At 40.8% G+C, this 26,057-nt stretch overlaps 1 protein-coding gene across 1 annotated transcript in view; it reads left to right on the top strand.

Annotated features, from left to right (window-relative positions):
- The window catches only part of HECW1 (HECT, C2 and WW domain containing E3 ubiquitin protein ligase 1), a 179,665-nt gene that overhangs the window by 140,125 nt on the left and 13,483 nt on the right, over positions 1–26,057 (top strand). Inside the window, 4 exon segments of the mRNA XM_086614549.1 lie at positions 709–822; positions 3,386–3,538; positions 21,121–21,219; positions 22,623–22,752. Of these exon segments, the coding sequence (XP_086470675.1) occupies positions 709–822; positions 3,386–3,538; positions 21,121–21,219; positions 22,623–22,752 (496 nt within the window).

Here is a 26,057-nt window from a genome sequence, read left to right as displayed (position 1 = left end):
ACATCTGTTGTGGAAAAAAAAAAATTAGGAAGCCAAGCAATTTATTTCAGGCAAACGTCATCGTTCTTGCAGAGGTGGGGAGTCCTAGCTGTTGGTTATCCCTTTTGGTGTCTTGCTAAGTGGCTCCAAGGCAGACACGAAATACATTTTAGAAAGTCTTGTCTTAAAACGTTCATGAACATATGAACAAGAAGGATTTCTTGTGTAGATGGTGTTTAAATATACTATTCATTAAGTTGTTTTAGAGTTTGGCAGGGGACTGAGAGGTGTATTGTATAAACAGAGGCTGATACTCCCTTTGCTTACGCTATTACAGAAGCAGTAATTCCATGAGCATTCACTGAATTAAATCCAGAGTGAGTTTGGGGCCAATCCCAGAAAGCTGTGACGTCATGTAGTCAGGAAACTCACAGCCCCCTCCACCATACAAATTTGTACCTAGAGGGTGTTAAAGAGAGTCTTAAGTAGAGCAACACTTTGAACCTAATCACAGCACTGTGAAGAAATTCACCTTTGAGGCATATAGAAAAGCCTAATGAAATAACTCAATCAAAAGCCATAATGGTCAAGTAGCGTGTGCACCACTGGATGCAACTTTATTAACTTCTCTGAGAATGAGTATCTCTCTACCAGCTCTTGTTTACCTTCAGCCTCACAGGCTCACGCAAGACTCAATCATTAGATCTCTGTTTCTGCCTCACTTTTCAGGTTAATTATACGACGTGACCACTTGCTGGAAGGCACCTTCAACCAGGTAATGGCATATTCACGCAAGGAGCTCCAGCGGAACAAACTCTACGTCACGTTTGTTGGCGAGGAAGGGTAGGAAACCACTAAATGCTATCAGTTTTGAAGTAGCTGTTCTGTTGCAAAACACTTATAGAGTTGACTAAGGCCAAGCCTCTCTTGTTACGTAATGTTTCTTTGGTTTTGTTTTACCTCTGAGTATGTGATTCATCTTAATCAGCTCAAACATTTTTTTAAAATAACAATAGTAATAGTGCTTCGTTTTCCTGTGCACCTTCCATCTAGATGTCTCAAAGTGACAATTTAAGTAGTTAAATCTAATGTCATCTTGTTGCCGTTGGTATTTTGACTGGCTGGAAGGCAAAACTGAACTACAGGCCCATGTTTACGCACTGAATCAGTCTCAGGGCTCTAATTAGAAACCAGACCTTTTTATTACTCCTTTTCTTTACTCTAACTCTTCAAAATAGATCTGGTTTTGCTTAAAAAATTTTTGCTTTGCATGCCATCTAATGATCATTTGTTATCCATATGTGGACTTCTCATTTCTGACTGACGTGAGAAAAATGAATGCTGTTCAGTCCTTGCAGTTAAATTCACCCAGTTGGAAGCTAAAAGTAATAGAAGTCTCTTTAGAAGGCCTTTTGTCAGGAGACTTTGTGCCAACCTTACAAATCCACAAGCCATTCTTGTATGATAAAAGCCAGCCCCTGACCTTTTGTTTCCAAATCTAAACAGAACCCTTCAAAGCCACCGTGGCTCACCTCAAGAGCTATATTGTAATTGAGGCTTAATCCGTATGCTTTTATAATGGTAAGACCATTGTTCGTGTTCCATATAACAAAGGCTTGAAATCGTATTTCAATAGCTTTTTATATAAAGTTTCCTTTTTCAAAACAAAACAAAACAACCAACACCACATGGATAGGATTTCAGTTCTAAAGGTACCAGAACAGTAAGGATCTGGGACTCTGCATGTCCAACAACTGCTGACACTATCAGCTCTGAGGTGGCATGTCAGGTGAAGAGCTTCTGCTGAGCTGGGCTTCTCTGGGACATGTTAGGTCCAGCAGAAAACAGAAGTCACCAGCTTCAAAGAGAGTCACTGGAGGACCTCAGTATCAGAGGTTTTCTTAACTCTTTCTTTTTATACTCCATGGATTCAGTATTATTTAACAGAGATTGTCTTTCACAGCTGGTTTTGCCTCTGGCTTTCTAGTAAAGAATAAACATGCAGCATACCTCAGTTTGCTTTTTTGGAATAGTGTTCTAGTATGCTAATACTGGCCAAAGTAATGTGGTTTTCCCTACATCTCTAATAACTTTTACTGTGTGTGGCATGGTATCCTCAGGAGAAATTACAAACCAATTTGATTTGCAAATTTCTTCATTCTTCACTGATTCATTTACATTTGAAAATACATTCCCCTAGGGTTTCTGCTGTTTAATGCTAATATAGGTTCTGCTGGAGGGTCTCCAAGATACCAGTTGCCTCCTGAAAAGAAGAGTTGATGCTGTATGGCCACATGATGCTGCACGGGCACAGCTTCCCATGTTTTTCAAAGCCAAAATTACGTTGAAAATGAACTATGAAGTCTTTATGATGAGTTAATGTGTTGCCCAGAAATGCAATATCTAGTCTTTTCTGGGAGGTTTTTGAATATAGAGAGGTGGTGTTTGTAGTTCTTTACTCCAGCCATCATCAGGCTTAGCCTAATGTTTTAATATCCATTGAACCAGATCTGTTACATGGTTAGCACTGGTGGTTCATGTGGGCTTATTGCCACCCCTTTTTGCTGTTGTGGCTTTAGTCTCACTGCATGATCCTAGAGCTAAAGCTGCTCAAAGAGAAAAGTACGAATCTCCAGATATAAAACAGAGGAGGATGGGCCAGCCTGCCCTTTATCATCTTTCTAGTTGGACAAATCGATCGTTCAACCCCTTGTGGTTATGCTTCTGTAACTTCAAACATAGTACAGAGCATTCTGATCCAGCTGCAGAGTTTTCCACGTACTTTACATTTGTTAAGTGGAAGGAATAGTAACCACCTCAGAAAATCTTTTGGCACACATGATAAATGGCTACAAATCATTTGTTCATATTGCTACGTGTAGATTTATTTAGATTGAAAAGCCTACCTACCATTATTAGAGGATGATCTGTTTTTAATAAATCCATCACAGTTGGATTTAATGCATTCATGAAGGTTTTTGTGGAGGTTTTTTTTCAAGTTGAGATAATTGGAAACAGCTTGATTTAAAAATTGAGTTTAAAAAAAAAAAACAAGGAAAATAGGTGACTACTGAGCAAAATTATGCAACAGCAAAGCACAGCTTAAGATGTGCCACATATATTTGAAACTGTCAGAAAAGTAGAAGATCTTGGATGGAACAACTGAAGAATCACTGTTCTAAGAGATGCAGTTCTGTTGGGACTTGGTCTCGTTGAGCATTGGCCTTTAGGTTATACCTATAGCTAAGAGAGCATCCTTGGGGCTAGACTGTGTCTTTGGATACGCCACGTTAGAAACGCTTGACTGCACAGGGGAAGGTGTTAGACAGCAGCCAATGTAAGCAAAACCCAGGAAATACACTGAAATAGGAATGAGCCTCATTTTATCTTTTTTGCCTTTTCCCAGGTTGGACTACAGTGGCCCCTCCCGAGAATTCTTCTTCCTTCTGTCTCAGGAGCTCTTCAATCCCTATTACGGGCTGTTTGAGTATTCAGCCAATGACACTTACACTGTACAGATCAGCCCCATGTCTGCCTTTGTTGAAAATCACCTAGAATGGTAAGGACATTTTATGCAGAATTGAACAATCCTTTTAGAGCAATGCAGAAATGGAAATTCAAAACACAAAAGCTGCCAGTTTAGACTGCATAGAAATATCATTGCTTCTGGTGGGAAGTAGCTTGGGAGAAGGGAGGGAGTAAGTGTAAATACAACAGCAAGCTATGAGAAAGGAGGTGTGATGAGGTACTACTGTTAAAATGTCCTGCTCATGTTCCTTGGGACATGATGTTTATGTACTTCTGTCTGAATGTGAAAGGGACAGGGAGAAGAGCTCTGCTTAATCCAGGCCTCCTGTCCTTGGTCCCTTTCTAAGAATAGCATGTGTGATCTTTCTGTACATCAAGCAGCTTTATGCTTGAAAGCTATACGGTGTCCTCCAAGAGCCTCATAGAATCATAGAATGGTTAGGGTTGGAAGGGACCTTGAAGATCATCTAGTTCCAACCCCACTACACCAGGTTGCCCAAAGCCTCATCCAATCTGGCCTTGAACACTGCCAGGGATGGGGCTATAGGTACATTACTGCTCTGTACCTACTGCAGACCTTACAAAAGGCCCAGTGAAAGCATTTTCCCTTTTCTCCCCTGGAGGAGTGTCCCTGCTTGTGTGTGGCAAGGCCAGCAGAGCGAGCGGGTACTTCACCTCACCAAGTATGTGTGCAAACAGGCAAATTGCTGATCTTGTTTCATTATCAAAAATTCTGAGTGCATTTTGTGATCTCTCCTCATTTTTCTATCTGCCTCCAGATCTGTCCGTCTTTGGGAGTTGTTTTGCCTTTGATAGTTTCAGATGTGGTTCAGTGAAGCATGGGCTGCCAGCCCTGGGCATTGTTTGATCCCTTGTGGGACTTCATTGTGTCAAAGAAATACTGCCACATGGCTTTGTTCCTATGGTGTTTTTGTGTGTTTAACCAATCTCACTGGCTCCTCTCAGAGATCCTTTTTTAAAATGGAAGGCAGTTCAGGCCCCTTTTAAATTGCAAATAGCACGTGACCTGTTCTTGTAAACAGGTCCTCCTTTGCTTTGGCTTGCAGTGGGCAGGAGATCAAGAACAACTAAATGGTTGTACCATCACTGCTATTAAGGTTGCAGTGGAAAAAAAAAAAAAAAGGGGGTGTTTCTGGGACCTAGCATGGTCTCTGAATTTTTTTTGGTTTTTTTCCATTATCACTTCCAGCAGTGGAGCATTAATGCAAGGGTCATTGTTAGTATAGACTCTTTCTCTGCTGACATTAGCAGGAAGAGAAGGGCTTAGTTCTTACAGCATGGATAAACTTTTGATTTAGGAGACTGTATTTGTGAAGATGCGTTTTGATTTGAGAGCACAGGACTACTTAGGCAAGTGCAAACACAAGATAATTCTGCCCACACTGTGAGCAAACTGGACGGAGGCTTCTCTCCAGAAATGGTCTTGCCATGTTATCTCAGTAGTATTTGAAATAGGCCCTGACTCTTATCTGTTATAAATACTATTGTTGTGAAGAGTTCAGCTGCAGTTTTTTAAAGTGATAATTCTGCTGCAAAAAGTGTATACTTTGTTTGATCCCCTCATTTTGTTCTTCTGTTCATTGAGAGATTTCAGCATGGAAGAGGCAGATTTCTAAAGGTATCCTGGGCATAGAGAACAGCAAAAAGACACCTAATATGGTTTTCTATAGCAGTTAGCATTTCAAGCAGAAATCAGTAGCAGTTAGACACTTTGGGTAATATTGCTCCAACTACAAGTAGCTGTACAGGCTTCTTGTATAGGGAATGTTATTTGGGCTTTGGGCATTTCAGATTTTCTTTTTTTAGGAAAGAGAAATGAAGTCCCTGGGCCTGCAGAAGGAAATAAATGCTATGAACTAAGAGGTTTGTACATAATGTAGTGTAAATAGGGCAAGATTGCAGAACCCAGGGGAAAGATAACCAATGCAGTAAGTGCTTGGTAATACTTCTTGAACCAGTTGTGGAAATAACTGACTGAGACCAGCAGTTTATCATTAGCCCGATAGGTTTCACGATGGGCTTGTTAGATATCTAGACATTCTAAATATTTTTATGCTGTGTTGACTGATCTCAGCTGTTCATGTGTAACCCTAGAGTGCTGTATTCAGAAGTCTGTGCAGCCAGCTAAGATAGGATTTGGACCAAGCTTTTTAAAACTCAAAGTGTGCAGTTCTCTCATAAAGGCTTTATAGGCTAACTTCTCTGAGAGCACTGTCCTAACTTGCCTGTCATTATTTGTTCATGAGGAACAGGCGTTTCTGAAGTTGTCAGTCTTTCTCCGACTTTTTTCTCATCAAAGTCAGTGCTAGAACTTCTGTTTCTGTAGATTTACTTGTTGATATGATTCCACCAGGGCCTCCTCCCTCTAACATGTAAGAAATAAAGATTATTTTCCTGTTCCCAAATCAGCTAACATAGATGAATCAGTTTTGAGAGTCGCAGGGTCACAGATAATTAATATTCACAGTCTTTTCAAAGCTTGAAGTTTGATGTCAGTCATGAAAACCACACAACCACAGTTGGTTTAGATTTGCAGATTTCTTGAACTGCATGCCTTTTGGTGCTCCGGGGCTCAATGTTTGTGTGGAATCTACCCTTGACATGTTTTTCTGGATAGTAATTCTGCAAAACCTATCCAGACACGGCTATATTAAGAATCAGGGCCAGCAAAAAAATTCCCTCAAAATTATCATATATTTTCTCTTCCTTAAGGGAACAGTGGCAAGTTCGAGGTAAATAAAACAAAATGCAAAGAGGTGAAGTTTTGTTCATATTGGCAGAATTGAGAAACACATTGCTCTTTTTCCCCTGGCCCAGAAATTGCAGTTCTGCCCCTGTTAATGGCTTATTTCATGCCTTGCTCTCTGTACAAACAGCATTCTGAGTCCAAAATGAGCACATCAAAGCACAGAGTAGTTGTATGTATGCCAAGTTAAGAGAGAGACATAATGACTGGAAAATATTTCTCATTTATGGAGAAACTGAGATTTAACACCTTTCCTGCAAGCTTCCATTGACTAAGACTTTTTCCTTCAGTTAACATATGTGCCTGCTGAACACATGAAATATAAGATATCACACGTTTTCAAACTTAAAAAAAAATATTTTAAATCCCCCTATATCTGAAAGGACACAGTTATATCTCTCTAGACCTAAGAAGCTTGATGATACACTTCTTTATCTGCATGCTGCGGGATGTACCTGAAGCTCATAGCCAGAAGGGCTGCTTTTTAATCCATGCCAGTAATGAGCCATTCTATCTGATTTGGGTAACGTGTCTAGCTCTTTGCCCAGATATTTGAAAACATCTTTGAAAATACTGTTTACATCCCCACTAAAAGGTAGTTTGCCCTTCTCCAAATAAGTGGGCAAAATGTGGTGGAAGCTGCTATATATTATTTCAGTGAACAGAACATGGTTTAGCCCAGAAAGAATATTCTTGTCTTTGCTCTTGGTCAGGTGTTTTGGGCAACTGAAATAGGGTGAGTCACTGAAGAATCTTTCTCATTTTTTTTTCAGTATGCTGGGAAACAGAGTAGTGGGGAATATTAAATGTTTCTATCACAACCACATGCAAAGTTAGAGGTGTAATATTCAATTACAGCTCTGTAATGCTGAGTTCTTACGTGATAATAAATGACTCCCAATAGCTTGCTACCTTAGCTTCTCACTTTTCTCCCTGCTAACAGTCCTTTGAAAGATTTTAGACTGACTTTCAGTTCCCTGCAGCATTGAAGCACTAGAGTCCAGGATGTCCAATATTAGAGGGTATACAAAGATACTTGTTCACTGGGGTGAAAAAGGTTTCTGTCTCTGATTTGGATGACTAAGGTTTGAGTGAATATGGTAGTTGTTGTTTTCAGCAAAAATAGGTAAATAATAAAAAGTTACATGGGTAAATCAACCCTGAGAGAAAAAAGAAATCCTGATGCATAACAGATGGAGGAAATGTGTTTCTAGATTCTGGGAACAAAATACCTAGTTCCAGAATTTGCATAGTCTCAAATCCTCGTGTGGGTCACTGCTTACTCTCCCTGTCATCTTCATGGTGCATTTTCAAGAAGTCTAAAAAGTTGCTGGCATCTTTTCGCTGCATCTCATTCATTCTGTATTGTAACAAAATGATTTTTCTAATCATATTGAGGTTTTCCTCAGGTCTTTATTTTGTCTATCATTTTCCATAGTATTTCCCTAATCGGCGCTAGCTAAGCAAAATGGTAAACTGAATGTTTGTGATGATTTCTGTATCGTTTACATCAAACCTGAAGAGTATTATCTCTGTGCTGTGTCATTGTTCATGTGGCTGCCAATTTCAGATGTTACAATTTGGCTGTCATAGTAATATCACATAAGAAGTCCTACTTCTTAAAATAAAGCAATTCTCAGTGTTTTCTCCTGAACTTTCCCTCCCTGCTGTGGGTGCTTAATCTGACAGTGACAACAAAAGTACTGTTGTCTCTTCAGTTCACAAAACACTGTGCTCACAATCTGCTGCCAGGTGGAAATCTGGTCTTTCTTTTTCACGTCTTCTGAGTGGGTCAGTTTTCCTTCACAGCAGTCTTGCCCCCAAAAGTAATCCAGTAAGATCCTGTAATACACCCTTCTTCAAGAGACAGCACTGTACTCATGGCACAGTCATCTACACCAGACTTTTTGTCACCAGATCACTTGCCTGATCTTTTATCTTACTCGCCCCGGGAATCCATTTCACATCATCTACTTTTGAATTTCTTGTTCATTGCATGTTTGTAAATGTAGAACCACAGCCAGAAATGTGAAAAGCAGCCTACTCTCTGCATAGAAGATCAGATGGCCTAGACAGATAAGATCATTCACAGGCATTCATTTGGAGATCTGAGGGGTGCTAACTTGAAATATTTTCTTCTATGTTTTCATAGTAAATTAATTTCAGCATGTTTTTTTTTTAACAATTAAGCATTTGCAGACCTTGCTTGTGACATTCCTGCAGCCAGAGCGCAGTACCCCAGTGTCACAGTTACCTTAGAAGTATTTACAGCTTGCAAATCACACATTGCATTCTGTATCCATCTCTGAAAAGACCTGTTGTTTGGGGTTTTTTAGATGAAATTTAATATGTTTGTTTTGCAGAACCTTATTAGAAAATTGTAGACTTGTAAATAAAATGTTTTTGTGCAGAACCCTACTGAACACCACAAAGATGATGATATAGTCAGACCTAGTGGCCTAAGTCCCCAGAAGCTGTAGATTGATTCCTGGCTGCAATGTCCTAATTAACTTAATGCTCATTTAGAACTGCTTTGGGTCAGCAATTTCTTCATTCAGTTCCCATAGTGAACCTTTCTTTCTGCCCTCCAATACCCCTCATATCCTAGTCGTGCTGCTGAATGGAGTCAGACAGAAAACTCGCGTGTATTTCCACATCGTATTCTGCAGGCAGATGCAAGCCTGTTACGCCCACTCTCCATGCAGACATGAACTTCCTTTCCCTGTGCTCCAAGCCAACTGATGTGGTTGCTGCAACATTGAGCTGAAAAAATATATGCTGCCTCCCATCGGGGCTGATTACTTCAGGCTTGGCACTTCCTCGATTGCTTTTACGTGCTCTGGCAAGCTTGGCGCATGGGCAGAGCACGCTCCCCTTGCCTGCACAGTGCTGTGCTGGGTATACCCCCAGCCAGACTCTGACCTTCTCTTTTATTTATTTCGTGTAAATGAGAAACCACATAGCCATCACTATCCATCTCAAGCATGCCAAAGAATGCAGGGTGTTGTTTTTCCCATTTTTTGTTTTAATAAACCCAAGAAGAACCGAGAATGTTGCAACCTCAGCTGTCCTTTCTCCTTAGAGAGCTTGGTTGGTTTTCTTAACCCAGTTTCCTTAGGAGTTGTGCCTTGTGCAATTGCCATGCCTATCTGTCAGACAGTTTCCTAATCAGTTTGAGACCTATTTGACAGGAAAGTAAACGTCTCAAAGACATTAATTTCCTAAAAACTTTACAAAACTTGTGGCTGGGTGAAGGATAGATATGTGGAAGAGTCCCTCAGCAGGGGCAGGCTGGTGAGTTCAATAGTTATATGTTCCGTTTGGCCCCTCGACTGGCCAGTTAGCACAAGCCAGCTGACAGATCCATCACAGGTGCAGGCTGTGAACCAGCTGTATCCTCTTCCTCAGTAGCTTGAGGATGTGAGGGAGAGCTGTGAAAGCTTAGAGGAGGCGGAAGGGAGATACTGGAGATACTCCAAAGTGTGGGAAGTGCTAGTAGAGATGAGTAGGAGGAACTGAAGCTATTGCAGTGTGGTAATGTAGGGCCATCAGAGACAGATCTATAGGTAACGAAGCTCCATTAATCCTGCTACACAGAGAATGGCTTATTTCAATTAAACTCTATTTTAAGAAAGTGACAAATTGCCTCATGACCTAATGGGTTGTATCACGATGCTGACCAACTCACAGGATGGATTTAGGCACATTCTGTGACTCTTCATAGAAACAGTGGAGAAATGTAGTCACAGCACCTAAGCAGGAGGTCTGCAAACAGCCATTACTCCTCTCCACTGACTGAAAGCAGCTCTGGGGAATGTGTGGCCCAAATTACTCATTTATCTCTTTAACTTTAATGTTTCAACTGTTGTGGCAGGCAGCCTATATATGGCCCAATACCTGTTTTGTTAAGGGAGTCAGAAATACTGAGTGTGTTTTGGGGCTCAAATGGGCCAGTTGTGTGGGTCTGCGTTTGGGGGAAGAATGAATCTGGAAGATCAGTTTTGCAGCCGTCTTGAAGGGACTTGTTTAAGCTAAACGCTGAAAAATCACCCTCTTAAAAGTCAGATCAGATATAGCACCCCAGAGTGGGCAACCAGCAACATCCAGTTGTTTTTGAAATTAGCTGATTACCTCTTTGCCTCAGTTTCCATCTGAAGAGATTTCCTAGTATGTAATCAACTTGAAATCCATTTGATGTGCACTAATGCTCTGAACTGCTTTGAAATTCTCAGATGAAAGGCAACATAGAAAACCAAAGCATTTAATGTTACATTACACTATAAATTTTAATTACTAGCAATATCTTATTTTAAATAAATTATGTTTGCATGAGAAATTTTCAAGCTCTGTTGTAAATCTTCTGGAGAAGAATGATATTAAAATAAATATGCAGCTGAAATCATTTTGTAAGAACTTTTCACTATGTGAAAAGGGTATGTTACTGAACTGCCTTCTTGCTGCTGTACTGTGATCTCTCTCAATGCCTTCTGTACTTAAGTAAACTTTGATTTTCCTATTAGGTTTGATGTATGGCTATATCACATAGAGCCTGCCTCAACAGCTGGTTAATTATTTATTAAGGGTCAGGAGGAATCAGAAGATGAAAGGCAAACCAAACTGAAGGAGAAAAAAACTTCTCCCTAACCGACCTTCTACAGCAACTGTTTTTTTTAAAAAGGTTCTACTTTATATTTACCTTATTGTTGACTTTCTGTCTCTTACTAGAGGATTTTTTTCTTTTGAGGATCTGAATGGCAATGTCACACGGGTTGAAAGAAGAGCTGTCTCTCAGTTTCTCGTCCTTTTCCCTTTTCTGAATCTCATAGTGTCTAGCACTGCTTCCATAATTAAGAGTTTGGTTTGAGGGAAAGGCGGGTGTTCTGTTTTGTTGTGTTTTTACGAAAGTCATCTTTATGGGTTTTTTTCCTTTGCTTAAGGCTATTTAGTCTTTTGCAACATCGTGAATTAAATTTGCCCAGAGATGGGAGGCTTCATATGAAAATCTGTGTGGCGTCTCCACCTTCCATGTGGTAGAGGAGAAAATGGTGAAATCCACACTGTCTCTGAGCATGTGGGCCTGCAGAGAAGCAGCAGGGTGGACAGTGATTGTGTGTTTATTTGCAGTGGCAAAAAACTCCCAGGGAGTGATGAATGTCCTCATATCTCTTGTTCCAGCCACACTGGAATGGCAAGGCTGAGCTGTCACTGTGAAGTATTGCTCAGTCATCTTTGCCCCTCCTGATTTCTTACTACATTTTATTCAGACTTTGGTAAGGTAAAAATCAGTTACAGCAGGTGCTGAAATTCGCAAGCTAACCTTTTTTATTAGTAAACACAATTCATACATCAAAAGAAAGACTGCTTGCAGAGCAGAATTGTTTTCGGTAAATCACCCAAATTCATTTTGGGTATTTTTGAGTAGAAAAGACATTTCTCTTTGTGTAGGTCTTTCCCTGGGATATTTTGAAAGTTAGAAATTTAATTTGTTCATTATTCTTCATTTCCGTGTGTTACCTTAGTGTTACATTAAAATGCAGAAAAAGAAAAGATTAAAGATTTAAATTGATCTGATTGGAATGTATTTAAAGGGATAAGGGTAATGTCAAGTTCATCAGTTTGCCCCAACTTGGGACAGGAATGTTTTTCAAAATCTCAATGGAGGTTGAGAAAAATCCTGACCTTTCCACTCTTTATGAAAAAAAAAAATTATTTAGTAACAAGAGTACAGAACCATAAATTCAGTATCTTGTGTCTGATTGAAGGAAGCTTTTTACATTGTGACTTATGACTCGCGTTCTGGAAAAGACAGACTTGGAAACTGGAGTTATTTAATTGTATTGGAAAGAATCATAAAGGAAAAGTCAAAAACCAATGCAAAGGTCCAGGTCTGCTGCATTCTATATGCTCCCAGGAGACGATCGGAGCTCTCAGTTTGCAGTGGTATTAATAAAAGTTGGAGGTGTTCAATGATTTGCAAAACAAGACCTAAAATAGACTGTCAGACAATAAATAGCATGCCTGAATTCTAGGATATAGATTTCTGAGTTTGCTCAATTGAGGAACGCCATCCCGAGAGGCAGAGATCATTCACTGAATTGCAGCACAGTGCAAGCCCAAGTGTACGGCTTCTGGAACGGGGGTGGTAAGTCCACATGGCTCTGCACTGCAGGCGACCTGTTTGCAGTTAGCTCAAGGATATCTGCATCGTGCTTCATCACGTGGTGTGCACATTCCTGGGTGCTTACCAGTGAGTTTATCATGAGCATTCTCTCTCGTGCTGAAATACCCCGGACAGGCTGGAAAGGATGTGCCTCCTTTGACTGAGAATAAGTCAGTTATTGTGGCTCCAGTGTTTGTAGTTAGCCATTGAAGGAAAATGTGCAGTCATTTGGCTTGTGCTTTTATGGCCCTCTTGTCTGGCAGATGACTAAATCTATGGATTTTCCCCTGTAGCTTGAGTAGTTTGTTTCAACACATGGCAAAGCTATGGAAAGCAAACATAAGTCATGCAATGTATAAAACTTGACCAATTCATAGGTTTACAGAGTGCCTCACCACCATCAGCTTTTCCAGAAAGGTTTGACTGCAAAATCAAAATCTCTTGATAAAAATGCTCTTTTGCTGGCTTAAAAAAAACAACCTATATGCATGAGACTGAGTTGATCCATACAGAGCTGATTCACAAAATTCCATATCATTTTATGGAAGGTAAGAAAGTTAAAAATGTCAAATAGACTAAACAACTAAAATGAACCTGGGACTCAGAGGACTGTGATTCCTTTGCTGTCTCTACCACTTGTTTTATGGATAACATTAGATAAGTCATCTTACTTCTGTACTTAAGTTTTCTCATTTGTCAAATGAAATATTGGCACTGATCTCCTCTGTCAGATGCTTTGAGATCTGCCAGTCAAAAATACAGTCTAGCATCTGGGAATCACAAAATGTAGAGGTTTGTAGTCATCTTCTAGCCAGTAGTTGATACCTCAGTCTGCATCTCCTCTGTAGTTGCTGGGCAAAACTGGAGGAGAGTTTGCCAATAGTCTTACAGGCCAGTGTGTTTTATCGATTGTACCAGCAAGAGACGCTAAATCCAGCAAGCAGCCCGGTTTCTGATAAAGGTTAGTCACGTTTGTGCTGCTGTATTTTGCCAGGGGTTCTCTCAGAGGAGGGTGTTTGTATGTTATGGGCCATTAGGTTGATAGCTCTGCAAGCAGAGATGGCCACTCCAGCACTCGGCCACACTCCTCCTCTCCTCCTCCCAAACACTACATTCATGGAACTTCTTTGTCATTGTTAAAATGACACATAGCACAGATTTCTTCTTAGAGAGAGAGACCGTCTACTTTATAAATCTCCTTACTAGTTTAAAGACAGACCTAGAAACCAATTCTCTATTTCCAGTGCCTGGAGTCTCTGGTGCTCGGACAACCCACGACACCAAGGCTGGCATGCCTGCCATGACTCCATGCACTGGAAGTCCCATAGCCAGCTTCGCGCAGTTCTGTGTCTGCAGTCATAACTTCTGACACAGTTCAGCTGATGTGCAAGGAGTCAACGCAGCTACCTCGGCCTGGGGCATGGTAACTTGGATGCAGTGCTGTGCAAATGCAGCTGTAGCTGTTTCTCTGTGTGAGCATTTACCTGGAGCCACCATGTGCTTAAACTAAGGATTTCTCCTGAAAGTAGCTGTGTGGTAGGTTGTGTTGAGGAGAAACCTGAGGGGATGCAGTGAATTTCCCTTATCTGCGTTATCTTTGCCCTTCATTTTTCTGGAAAAAGCAGAACAGCCTGCAGCTTTCCTGATAAAATCATGCTTTTTTCTCTGTGACACTATTAGTCTTTTAACCTTTCCTGACAGTTCTTTTGTGGTGGGTATAGCCAGGATATAAGGAAGATGAAAAGACATTTTGGGTGAACATGCAACATAGCTAGGTTAGAGATAAGGAAAAGACTTGAAGATTTGATTAGGTTAAATAAAGAAGCAATAAGGTTTGCATTATCCCATTGTTTTTCAGTTACTGGTAAATTAAGCTTCAGGAATGGTTTGAGGTTTAGTTGCTAATTCAGAGTACGTGAGCTCCAGAGATTTAGAAGGACATGGATAGTTCACGTTTCCATCGTGTGTAAACAATAGCTCTTTTTCATGTGGCTACTCTTTAATACTGAGAAACAGAAATGTTGTGGCCCACTTGCAGATAGATCCAGAAAATAAAAGTAGGACAAGCACTTACTGAAGTGTCAGTGTTGCACTGGCCTTTTGCAGCAGAAAATTTATGTGCAATTTAACGAGAAATTGAGAGGTCGACTCACATAAACACGTTCATCATATGAAACTCAAGTGTCCAGCAAAAGTAAAAATTTCTAAAGGAAGGCTGGCAAGAGAAGGCTTAATCCTGTAGATCTTCACTTAAAAAGAATTACCAGTTCAGAATTTGAAGACTAGTAGAAGTTTATTTGTACCAGGTCTTTTCTATCTGAAAAACAGTTTTCATCTTTTTTGCTTGTTTGGTTTTTTTCTTGTTTAATTTCAGTTCTTGGGTGATGCACACATATTTCACACATCTCTGAACACCCTCTTTGTATTTTATGACAATCCACCAGCAGACCTGCTGGACTGTTCTGCTTTCCATACACTTTACAGTCGGGACTACTTCAGGAAGGCTAGTGCTTTCTTAAATGAGAGTTACAAATTTCCTTTAATCAAACATTATAGGTTTTATAGAAATAGTAAGCAGACAGTATTATCAAAGAAGGACTCATAGAATATGCTCCTTCATCTTTTTGTGCTTGAATGAAATGCCTTGGCTCCGAGTAGAATGTATCCTCTATTAAGTCCCAATAACATGTGCAGGGGCTGCAGGAATAAATCCCTATAGACTATAACTATTTAACATCCATCAGTTTCCAGGCTGGAAATCTGCACAAACAGTTGATCCATGTCAGCACTCCTAAAGGTTTCCTTTCAGTTTTAGTTTGGAAATGGACTGAAAATGAAGCTTACCTGACCGAATTTTCTATGGATTTATAGTGAGGAGGTATGGAGATTCCTCTTAAAAACTCGGTGACTGCCTGAAAACCTGGAATGAATTTTGACCATGTATGAGATGAGATGCATTTCAGTATTTAGAACATAACTCAAAGAAGGTTAGAAAGAAAACAACAACTAAACTTGGTCAGGTGGGTCATTACCATTCTTTCAGAAGCTGCCTGTGGGGATCCATAATAAGTTGTCAGGTGGGATGCTAGTGTGGTTAGATGTCAGAAGAGGTGGGATAAGTCCTCAGTGCAACATTAGAAGATGCCATGTATAGGTGACCCAACACTGTATCTTTGTCTCTCTGAGAATTCTTCATATTAGAGATGAATATAAGACAAGAAAACAAGCCAACAATCATCTTATTACTCCTTATATTGGAATTCTCCTCCAGGACTAATTTAGGAATTATTTTATCTTTTTCTCTTTAATGTGCTGAGACTTTGTAGACTTTCATCTCCTGGCCTTTGTAAGAGCCATTCCTCTCATATTAATGACACATGAGCTCATCAGATTCCTGAACTGAAGAGGCATCATGCTGGAATGCCACAGTGTCCACCTCTGAGCCTGCAGATACACAGAGCAAATCTGCCACACCACCAAATGACACGGTAGCAAAGAGGCGGTCTGCAAAGTTTGCAGATGTGAGTCGGATAAACAGAACGACTTTAGCTATGGCAGCCTGCACGGTTAACCTTTCTGACAATGGATCGCTTCACGTCATCACATTAGTCCGTTCAAATTTCTGTCATTTAGGGGTTAAATATGCACACCAAACTAAAGAAAGGCATTTATTAATGAAGGTTGATAGAGGTGTGGGTTTGATTCACTGCCAAGGTTTTGTAAAGATGATCTGATCTACTGCTAGGTTATTGCTCTGTAGATGTAGCTCATTACAGGACACGTTGGTCGTGTCCTGCACTGAACCAACACAAGAATATGTGCTGTTTGCATATAGACACACACCTCTGGTGCATAGGCCTGACATAGAATCACAGAATGGTTAGGGCTGGAAGGGACCTTCAAAGGTCATCTAGTCCAACCCCCCTGCAAGGACATACTGCCACTTTTGCTTAAAATTCATATTGAATGAGGCCAGGCAGAGTTGCTGCAACTATCTGGTCAGCTTTTTTGCAAAATACATATTCTTAGAACGTTCTTGCATTAAAAAAAAAAAAAAAAAAAAAAGATTGTTCTTCATTTAAAAAGTGCTAGTGCTGGCGATTCCACCAAAATTCAGAAATCATGAAATAGTACATATTCCTCTGCATGTTGTCCTCCCCTGCCTCGGCACCCTAATCACAAGATTGCAAATCACATATTTAAGGCTATAAGAATGGATTTTTAGTTCCTTTGATCAGTAGTTTCTGGCCTTCAGGATGCTCACAAGTGTCTTCATAACAATGGAGGTTTTAACTGTCCTTTAAATCAAGCTGTAGCACAACCTCTGGAACCCATGATGCCTGATTTCTTACAAATTTGGGTTTCATGACTGAATTCTCTGTGGCCTAATAAGATGCGTGTTCAGAGTGAAGCCTTTCTTATGACTGAGCCCTTCTAAATACGTCCCCTTTTTAGATTCTCTGATATCTAATAACGGTTGAGATTAGGTCCAGTCTCTCCCACTGCAGAAGAACTAATAGGCTCTCCAGCTGCATCCACCTGCCAAATATCATTCTCCCTTAGAAGAGCTGCCAAGGGCAGAAATCCTGTACTGCAGTGCAGCCTCATTTGTTCAGCTTGTCTTTCAGGTGGCCGAAAGTTCATCTACACGATTAAACAGGCAAAAGCTTTAAAACTGGTGCAACAGAATGTGTAAATTCATCTTACAGATGAAAACAAGTTTTCAGCAGTCTCGTGAAAGGAAAATGACATTTTCAAGTTTGATGTGAACTGTATTATATTTGTCTCTCTTGAGCCCTTCTTTGAATATTTTTTCACAAGCTACTGCATCAAGAAGGGCACACTTCTGATGTGTTGGAGTGAGATATGGTTTGCAAGATTTTCAATCTTTTTAATCCCATCAGGTGCTTCCTCTATTAAGGATTTAAAGTTTCTCATACCATAGCCAATTTAGCCCACAAGGCATGGTTACCAAAGCATCCCCTATAGAATGATAAAAACCATTCTTCCCCTGTACACATAGATTTCAATTTTGTCAGGGTACATCATTCTCCATCTGAATCCAAGGAAGGACTGTCATATAAAGTAGAGCTGCGTTCGTTCAACCAGTTAAGAGAGAGCCCTGTAACAAAAGGTCATTATGGGTCCTGCCTTACTCTGCTGCTATATGATAAGGACCAGAGTAAATTAAATTTCCTGTGACTCACCTGCAGTTGGGGGAAAATTTATTGCTTAGTTGCTGCTACAGCATACGGATTTGTCTCTCCCTGTGTACACAGACACGCAGTAAGTATGCAGAGAGTCCCACTGAGGAGAACGAGCCTGTTATTTTGCAACAGGCTGTTGTGAAAACACGCTGTTTCGGGGGCACCTGCAGCCTCCAGAAGGAAAGAGAGGTAGCTGGGTAGTGTGGAAACTTCTACGAATGGGTCAAAGAGCAGTGTTGTTAAAAGCCAGAAAGCAGGTGCACACAATGTCCTTTTTGAGTGGACGGGTAGTGTCAATAGGCAGTCAAACCAGAGCAGCTCTCCTGCTCATTAATTCTGTCGTTCGTTCCACCATTTCCTGTTCATTAACTCCCTCCAGCACATTACTCAGACTCATTGTCTCCAAAAGGGAGGAGCGTTGAAAGAAAGGGCCAGAGCAAGACCTTGCATTCCCTACCTCTCCCAAGCTATCTTTCCTGCTAGAAAGAAATCAAATAAGCAGTTTACACTTCCTTGGAAAGATAAATGTAAGTCAGGTTTAAGGTAGGTATGTGCCCTCCAGCCAGGATTTACCTTTGTGCTGCTTATTCTGTCAAGAAAACTTGTTTTTTCTGCAGGGATTTTCTCACCCACCTCTGAATCTCACCCATGCTCTAAATCCTTCAGGAAGAACTAAACACAAACGTCTGCTTTTGTTTTAACTGGCTTTTGTAAGGAGGGCAATTTATTTCTTGTTGCTTTTTTGTGAGCGTTGGTACATTTTAAGTGGGACTGTTATGCTTGGCTGATTGTGGTGGCAGCTTGATGGACTATATGAACACACACGCAGATAGACTGTATAGTTGTCCTCTGAAGACAGTAGCAAACACCTCCCTTTTGGTAGGTATCTGTTGACTTGCCATGGTCCATGTGTCTCAGTGCACTGCTGGACCACAGGAGTGTCGCCTATGGTCCCAGACCCTGTCCAGCATGCACAAAGGGCCAGAGGACCTTCTCTTACACCACTCGTTCAGATCAGAGAGTCAGGTTTAGCAAGTCTCTGCAGAGATACCAAAGCTTTGTGCAGGGGAAGGAGGGTTTGTGGGCTGGAGAGCTCACGCACTTTGGCCACAAAGCACTGTGTCTGCTAGAGTGATATGGAACTGCCAAGAAATGCAGTCTGCGACATAGCTTTTTTATCCATTGTATTGACAGGCATCAGGAGTGGCAACATCTCGTTAATTATTTCATCTCCTTTATCCAGACCAGTTAGCACTGAACTTGTTTTCCTACACAGTACCATTGCAAGGGCTGGGACTGTAGAACCACAGTCAGGCCCCCAGTTTGATCGAGCCGTGGTGTGTCCCAGAGGACTGCAAGCACAAGGCCAGACTGATGGACCACACAACTTAGAGTTGCTCTGCCCATGTTTGCTTAGGTTGACCCACCAGACTTGGTCCTTTCACACAAAAACGCTGCCTGTGGCTTTTAGATGCTTTGATACAGTTCTGCCATAAGGCACTGATTCAAATTAAACTCACCATTAACGGCTGCCGTAACATGTGCTCGGGATTGTAAACACCTTGATCTAGGTGCATTACCCTTTCATGTCAGCTTTGCGTGAATGCCCTCAAAGCCATGTAGAGGTTCAGAAGTGATACAGGCAGCAAGGAGAGAGCCGACGCTGTTCACACGTTCAAGCAGTTTCTTAGCAGAAAAAGCATTCCCAAATCCATGAGACTTTTCTTAGCAGTTTCCTTTCAGCTTCACTTTATTCTAAATTGCTCCTGCCTGCCCAGTCCCGCACAGTTGAGTAGCCATGGGGTGAGTGTTGTGGTGAGGAACACTCGGTGCTCATAGTATTTTCATTCAATGTTTGCTTTCAAAACGTATAGGGATGGATGGGGGTGATGAAGAACAAAACCAAAAAAGCCAATGTGCGTTATTTAGGACAAACAGACTTGATTATAGATCCTGAAGGTGCTATAAAACTGATGGATTACAGGGTCTCTGGGATTTGAGCTGTCTGGCTTCCACTGTGCTTTCATTGTGTCAGCTCCCCCTCTTTTCATTGCTTTTTGCTGGAAACATTGTGCTGGAGCACAAGTGAAGTGAAGCAGGTCCTGACTAGACCCAACAGCTGCCTTTTGTTGCTGCTGGGGAACCAGCTGTAAGGGGGTAACATAATCGCTCTTCTGTTACCAGTCAGCTGCATATCATAAGCACCTTTCTTGGATGCATGGGACAAGGAGGCAGCTCCTGTGGAGATGTAGATGCTAATTGGGCCCACAGCATGCTATTTTGTGCCCCATTTGACATACTAAGCACTTGTTGTTCTGTCCCATGAGGATAAAGTTGACTGAACGGCTATTCTGCGTCGTTTTTATTACAATGAGACTCGTGTTTCATACATATGCAGTCTTTGCACTGGTTCCTGTATTGAAAGGAATGGTTTCTTGGCTTTTTGATCTGTTTCTCATCTTTTGTGCCGTAAAACTTTACTATGATGTCAGCCAGCTCAGACTTGAAGTGCTCACACTTGGGATGTTGTGGGTTGTTTTCTTTTCCTTTTTTACAAATAAGCAGGTTTTGAATGGGTGGTGGCAGTTGTTTTCAGGAAAAACAGTCTGACCTGAACTCACACTAGTTCTGTATTTTTCTGTCTGAGATTACTGATTTAAAACCAGATTTGATGGAAAAATATCTAATAAAGCATAGAAGAAATAATAGAAAGAAAAATCTAACAGCTTACCATCACAGATCATACATTTTAATGAGCAGGGCACTATTTGAATGTACCTGGAGCCGGACTAGGGGTTGTTGTTCTTAGAAAACAGAAACAAACAAAAGATTATGTAAATACTGAAGGCAACTGAGCATCACCAGTGGTCTGGAAATAGCTTGCCTGAGCTTTAGATAGTGATTTTAATATGTGCCCTTGATCACAACAATTGACTTATCTGAACTTCCATTTTCCCCTTATAAAGTCAACTCACTACCCTTTTAAAGTACTTTAAAGCCCCACCTTTGAAAGGGTTGTAACCAGTTAGAGACTGGATATACTGATTCACCAAATACTCTTTGCAGCTGTTTCGGTAGTATGTTTTCTGCTGAGATGAGGAGGAGTATTACAGTATTTCAGTGGCTAAGTACTGTGTTTGGTGGAGTCAGTCTGTATCAGGACATTCAACTAAAGATCGTAGAAGGTGAGTCTTCAGAGCCTTTATTGGTTTGGCACAGGGGAGCATATAACATACATAGCATATAACATGTGCAGTACCAGCTGCACATATGAGTACTGTAGGAGATGGATCATGAATAGATCCATTATTGATCAGAGGTGCAAGGGGTGCTGTTAGGTATCTGCTCAGAAAAAAAAAGAAGTAAATGGATGAATGTAAGAAACTAAGTCAGAAACAAAGAACCGTTGCTACCTGTCTGAGTTTCTATGCTGAATGTCTTGAGTGACGCTTCATTTATTCTGCATTTTTATATCCCAGGTTCAGGTTCAGCGGGCGTATTCTCGGCCTTGCTCTCATTCATCAGTACCTTCTTGATGCTTTCTTCACAAGGCCGTTCTACAAAGCACTACTAAGGCTGTAAGTATAAGCATGCAACCGTGCAGAAACCATGCAGAAACAGTGATCCTGCAGTGAGTCCTACAGAGACATAGACCCTTGTGGAGTTGCTTTGAGCAAGGACCTTCAAGTCCTTTCTGCTGTTGGTTGGTCTGTGATAGAAATCAAACATGTTTTAATTTTTCTTTACTTTCTCCAAGAACTTGCCCTTCGTAAATATTGACTGTGTTGATAAAGATGCGTAATAAGTATGACGTTTAGGAACACACATTTGAAAGTACTGATGCATACTTCCAGAGTTGACTACTGATGAAAAGTTATCAAACTTGAATTACGTGGAAGACTCAAAAGCATCTTTGATGAAACAAAACAACAATAAAAAAAGGAGAGGAGGCTCATATTAAGAAAAATACATAATTTCTTATGCCTCACTGGTGGAGTAGGTTTTCATTCTATACACAACTCAGGTTAATTAGGAACACTAATGTAGATATAAACAGTGAATGTTTCTTGTTGGTCTTCTACTGTCTTTTACACTAGTAGGCAGAAGCTGCCGGTAATATATTACCTTCAGTGTCAAGTTTATAAGGTTAACTTTAATTAACAATCTGTCCCTCTTGAATTAATAGGCTGCAGTAAGACAAGGTACATAAAATCTGCAGCAATAAGAAAAACCATAAGTCAAGACTGCAATTAAATAACAAAAAAAAGAGTAAAGCTTAGCTCAAATGGTTTATCATTTAGGATGATTCCAAATCAGCAAAGATATTTGTCTTAACAGTCTTTTGAGTTCTTTAACTGTACTTAAATGTTAGTTTTTTAAATAATCAGTATTTCTGGGATCCAAACACTCGTATCTGTGTTGTGTTTGAGCTAGTCTGGAAATAGTCTGAAACCTAGAGTTCTCCCTGCATCCTTACTGCCACTTTAGGGGGTTTGAAACCAGACTGCTCGTAACATCCACCTGCCCTTTCAGCAAACAAGGCCAACTCCTTATTAGCCAAAATTTAGGCTGTGTGATCTGCCTTATGTCAGTCTTGTGTGCACACCTCGAGGATGATAGATACATGGAAGCGGCCAGGCACAACATGGTGGGGCCCATCCGGACTGGAGGTAAGCCTGTGCTCTGAAGTGCATGGCATCCTGAAGATTCACGTAAAATCGAGCCCCAGGGGTGCCTTCCGACAGCAAATAGTGCAGGCAGCCCACAGATTTGGCCTGAGCCCAGCCACGCAACGCAGACAGTTGCAGAAATGCTTTAAGATGGTCCATGTAACAGGCTTTGATGTTAACAAAACCAAATGAACACCAGACTTATGTTGGATCTTCAGCATAAATTTATTTACATTCTTAGTAGTAAGTCATCCTGCCAATAGTTATGGGATCATATATTCAGCTGCATCTTTTTCTTGCCTCATAATCAGGCCGTGTGATTTAAGCGATTTAGAGTACCTGGATGAAGAGTTCCATCAGAGCTTGCAGTGGATGAAGGATAATAACATCACAGATATCCTGGATCTCACCTTCACAGTGAACGAGGAGGTGTTTGGACAGGTGAGCACAGCTATGCAAAACATCTGAAGAGCAAATTTGAAGCTGACAGAGTTGAGCATGATGAACATCTTCTGTCAGAACAGATTCTTTAGCCTTTCAGTAACATTTTCTTCTCCTACCTTCTGTTTCTTTCAAGCCACCTGTTTGAATGCAGATGTTTATTCTTAGGGTGTGTAATATAAAATACCAGCCCCCCTACAGGCCTATTGAGCCACACACTGATGAGCATGAGGAATTCTCTGGAGTGCAGGTCTTCTCTCCAGGGCATAGTTCACACAGATGTGGCATTCGGTGAATGCAAGCAATGTAACTTAAAGCTGATGTGACTGAAAGGGACGGGGGTTAGGAGGGAAGAAAAACATTTGGCAGGTGGTGTAAGACCTGGCAACTCTCACCATTATTTTGTCTTATATATCCCTGTTAAATCCTGTGTCTCTTACTTACCTTGCAGCTACTTAACCACTTGGAATGTACATCCATTTATTACGCTTTCTACCAGTCAACTCTACCTTAGTCAGACAATTCTCTTTAACCTAGCTGATCTAGATAACTACAGCCTTAAGTAGAGCAAACCTAGCTGATCTAGATAACTACAGCCTTAAGTAGGGTGCAGCCCTGGCATAAGTGCAGACTGACAACCAGAACAAGTGTCTCCTGTAGTGTTCTTTGTCTTGTACTGAAGCCCTGGTGCTCTTTGCTGTTGTAACCTTTGCTAGATTATAACTGTCTCTGGAATGCCTTGAAGGGACTCAAAGCAATATCCAGACCAAGATTAAGGATCTCCACAGGGATACAGAAAACTAGAGAGACTGAGGAACCAAACTCACCAAGTACTGCAGAAACTCAAGGGATGGAAGTTAACTTGTGTAAGGAGCAGACACAAAGTGTTGAAGGGAGCCGAGAGATAAGGTGGAATGTACAGAGAGTGGCTCTTAGACCTTGAAAATAAAGTTGACAGGAGGAGCTTGCACAGAGCTAGCGGGGAGTTAGACTAGTTTCTGAGGGGAGGAATTCAGGCTCTGAGAGTAAAAGGGCTGCTCTGCTATAAGCTTGAAAGTAGCAGAAAGGAAGCAAGACTTCAGGGGATGTATTCAAAACTGAATTTAGTCTGCTTATAGTGCAAGGTCATGATGGATGAGCAGAGTTAAGGGTGGATGAAAGGAAAGGATAGGGCAGAAGAACTGAAGTAAGAAGCCTTTGTAGAAAAGGTAACACCATTTTTCCACAGACTTACATGCAAGGGTTTTTTCACGGGCTTTGAGCTTGCATGACATTCAACAGACAGTACAGTCCAAGTACCTGGAAGGTATGGCTATACAAGACTAATACACAAAGACAGACAGAATCATACAGAAATAATCACAAAGACGGATGAGACAAGTTTGTATTTACATTAGGAAACTACAAAGATGAATAAGAATCTCAACCTGAATTGCTCTGATGCATCCGAAGGTAACATTGGACACACTGATTACCTGTTATGCTAAGAGAAGAGCTAGACCATTACGTAAGAGTCTGCTGTGGAAGATAAGAGATGGCTCTAAAGAGAATAGAAAAAAATCACAATCTGTTCTAGATACTGTGATACGAAAGCAAAAGTACACTGAAAGCCAGATTTTTATGCCAGCTCACATGTTGTCCAGTATTTTATTTCATAAGCACTAGACACTAACCTTACTAGATCTAGTGATGGAGAAAAAATGGTTCTCGCTGTGAATTACAACTGTTAGAATCCAAGAGTCCTAAGAGAAAGTGAGATTTCCCCTCTTCTGAAATTGGCTAAGTGCTGACAGCAAAATAACAAAGAAATTGCAATCACTTTTATGCTCACAGATGGAACCCAGTTGGAAATTCTTGCATGCCAAGAGTATCTGACCACTTAAATGCCGTCTGAACATGGCTTTTGCTGGATACATGTGCAAGTGTAGATCGCAGTGGGAGTTCTGCTAATATTTGGGAAGCTGGATTTCAAGGGTTGGGTAAGAGAAACAAGAAACAGTGGCTCTCTGAGAAGCTGTGTGGTTAGATGGGTTACAGCCCCTTTGTCCTACTTCCACAATGACTTTATTATGGACCGGTCACTACTACTTTCATTTTTTCTTTCTGGTCTCATATCTGACATGTATTTAGGTTTTAAACCTTTTGGGCCAAATCCTCTTTCTTGGTACCTTTTATTAGCATTTATTACTGAGAAGCTCTAGGCTTCTGGCATACTGGAGCACTACCGTAATAGCAAAGATACTGTGTCAAACCAAGCATCACATGTTTTTACTGATACGGACTGGGTGCCAATCTGAGAATTTCACTTATTAGACTGAGAAAGGCGTCAGTTGCTTGAGACCCTAAGTACTTTCTCATGCTTTTACCCAGTAGAAATTGTTCTTCCAGGCTTGTTTCCGAGCTCTATATCTCTCTATGTTGATAGGGCCTGCCTCCTGAGCCCTGGCAATTGCTCTAGTCAGGTAAAGGAATGGACTAGATGGGTTGAAATGTCTCCTTGCTACTCTGAAACCTGATTCAGAATTCCAGCTCGCAGCTGTGGTTAATGCCTCCTATGAACAAGAAGGAAAAAATAGGGACACATTGATAATTGATTGCCTGCCTCCAATTCTAGATAACTGATTGTTTTTGAAATTATATGGCTAATGAGAAGTTGAAGAAATCACCAGCATGTCTAGGTGTTTGTGGGAAGCCTTGCAGGAGATGTAGAACATCTGGACTTATGGTCATGCTTAAAGCCAGACAACGTTTAGTCATTGTTTTTGATAGATGTATCTTAGTGCCACACAGTCTTGAAGAATATAGTATGGCAGCTGGGCCAGAGTCTTACCCTTTGGATGATGCAGCATTGCTTGTATAATGGTGATGCAATGATGTACGTTTGGGAATTTAACCTAAACCAGCTAAGAATTCCTAACTCCTTACGTCCAGCCTTACTTGTTCATGCTGTTTCTTCACAAAGCTACAGATTAGATGACTCACTGAGTGTTTCCATAATTCATAACGTTACAACAGGTCCCTCAAGCAAAATGACCTAAATACTGTATATGGTGTGTGCTGTCTGTTGGGCTAATAAATAGATAATAATATAAATAATATGTAATTAACACAAATAATGAATATGTATTCATGCAGCTCATTTACTATCTGTGCTAGACATCATTGTTATAGCAGCAGAAAACTGCAGGAGAGCAAAACATTCTTCCTTTTAAATCCACTAGATTGAATGTGAAAATAATTGCAAGATAAATATTATTTTCTGTCACATGTGAGGAGTATGTGCTTGCTGGGTAGAATCTAGATTG

Source organism: Tauraco erythrolophus, chromosome 7, assembly GCF_009769465.1.
Source record: "Tauraco erythrolophus isolate bTauEry1 chromosome 7, bTauEry1.pri, whole genome shotgun sequence".
Lineage (NCBI taxonomy): Eukaryota > Metazoa > Chordata > Aves > Musophagiformes > Musophagidae > Tauraco > Tauraco erythrolophus.
This window is presented reverse-complemented; position numbering and strand designations above follow the sequence as displayed.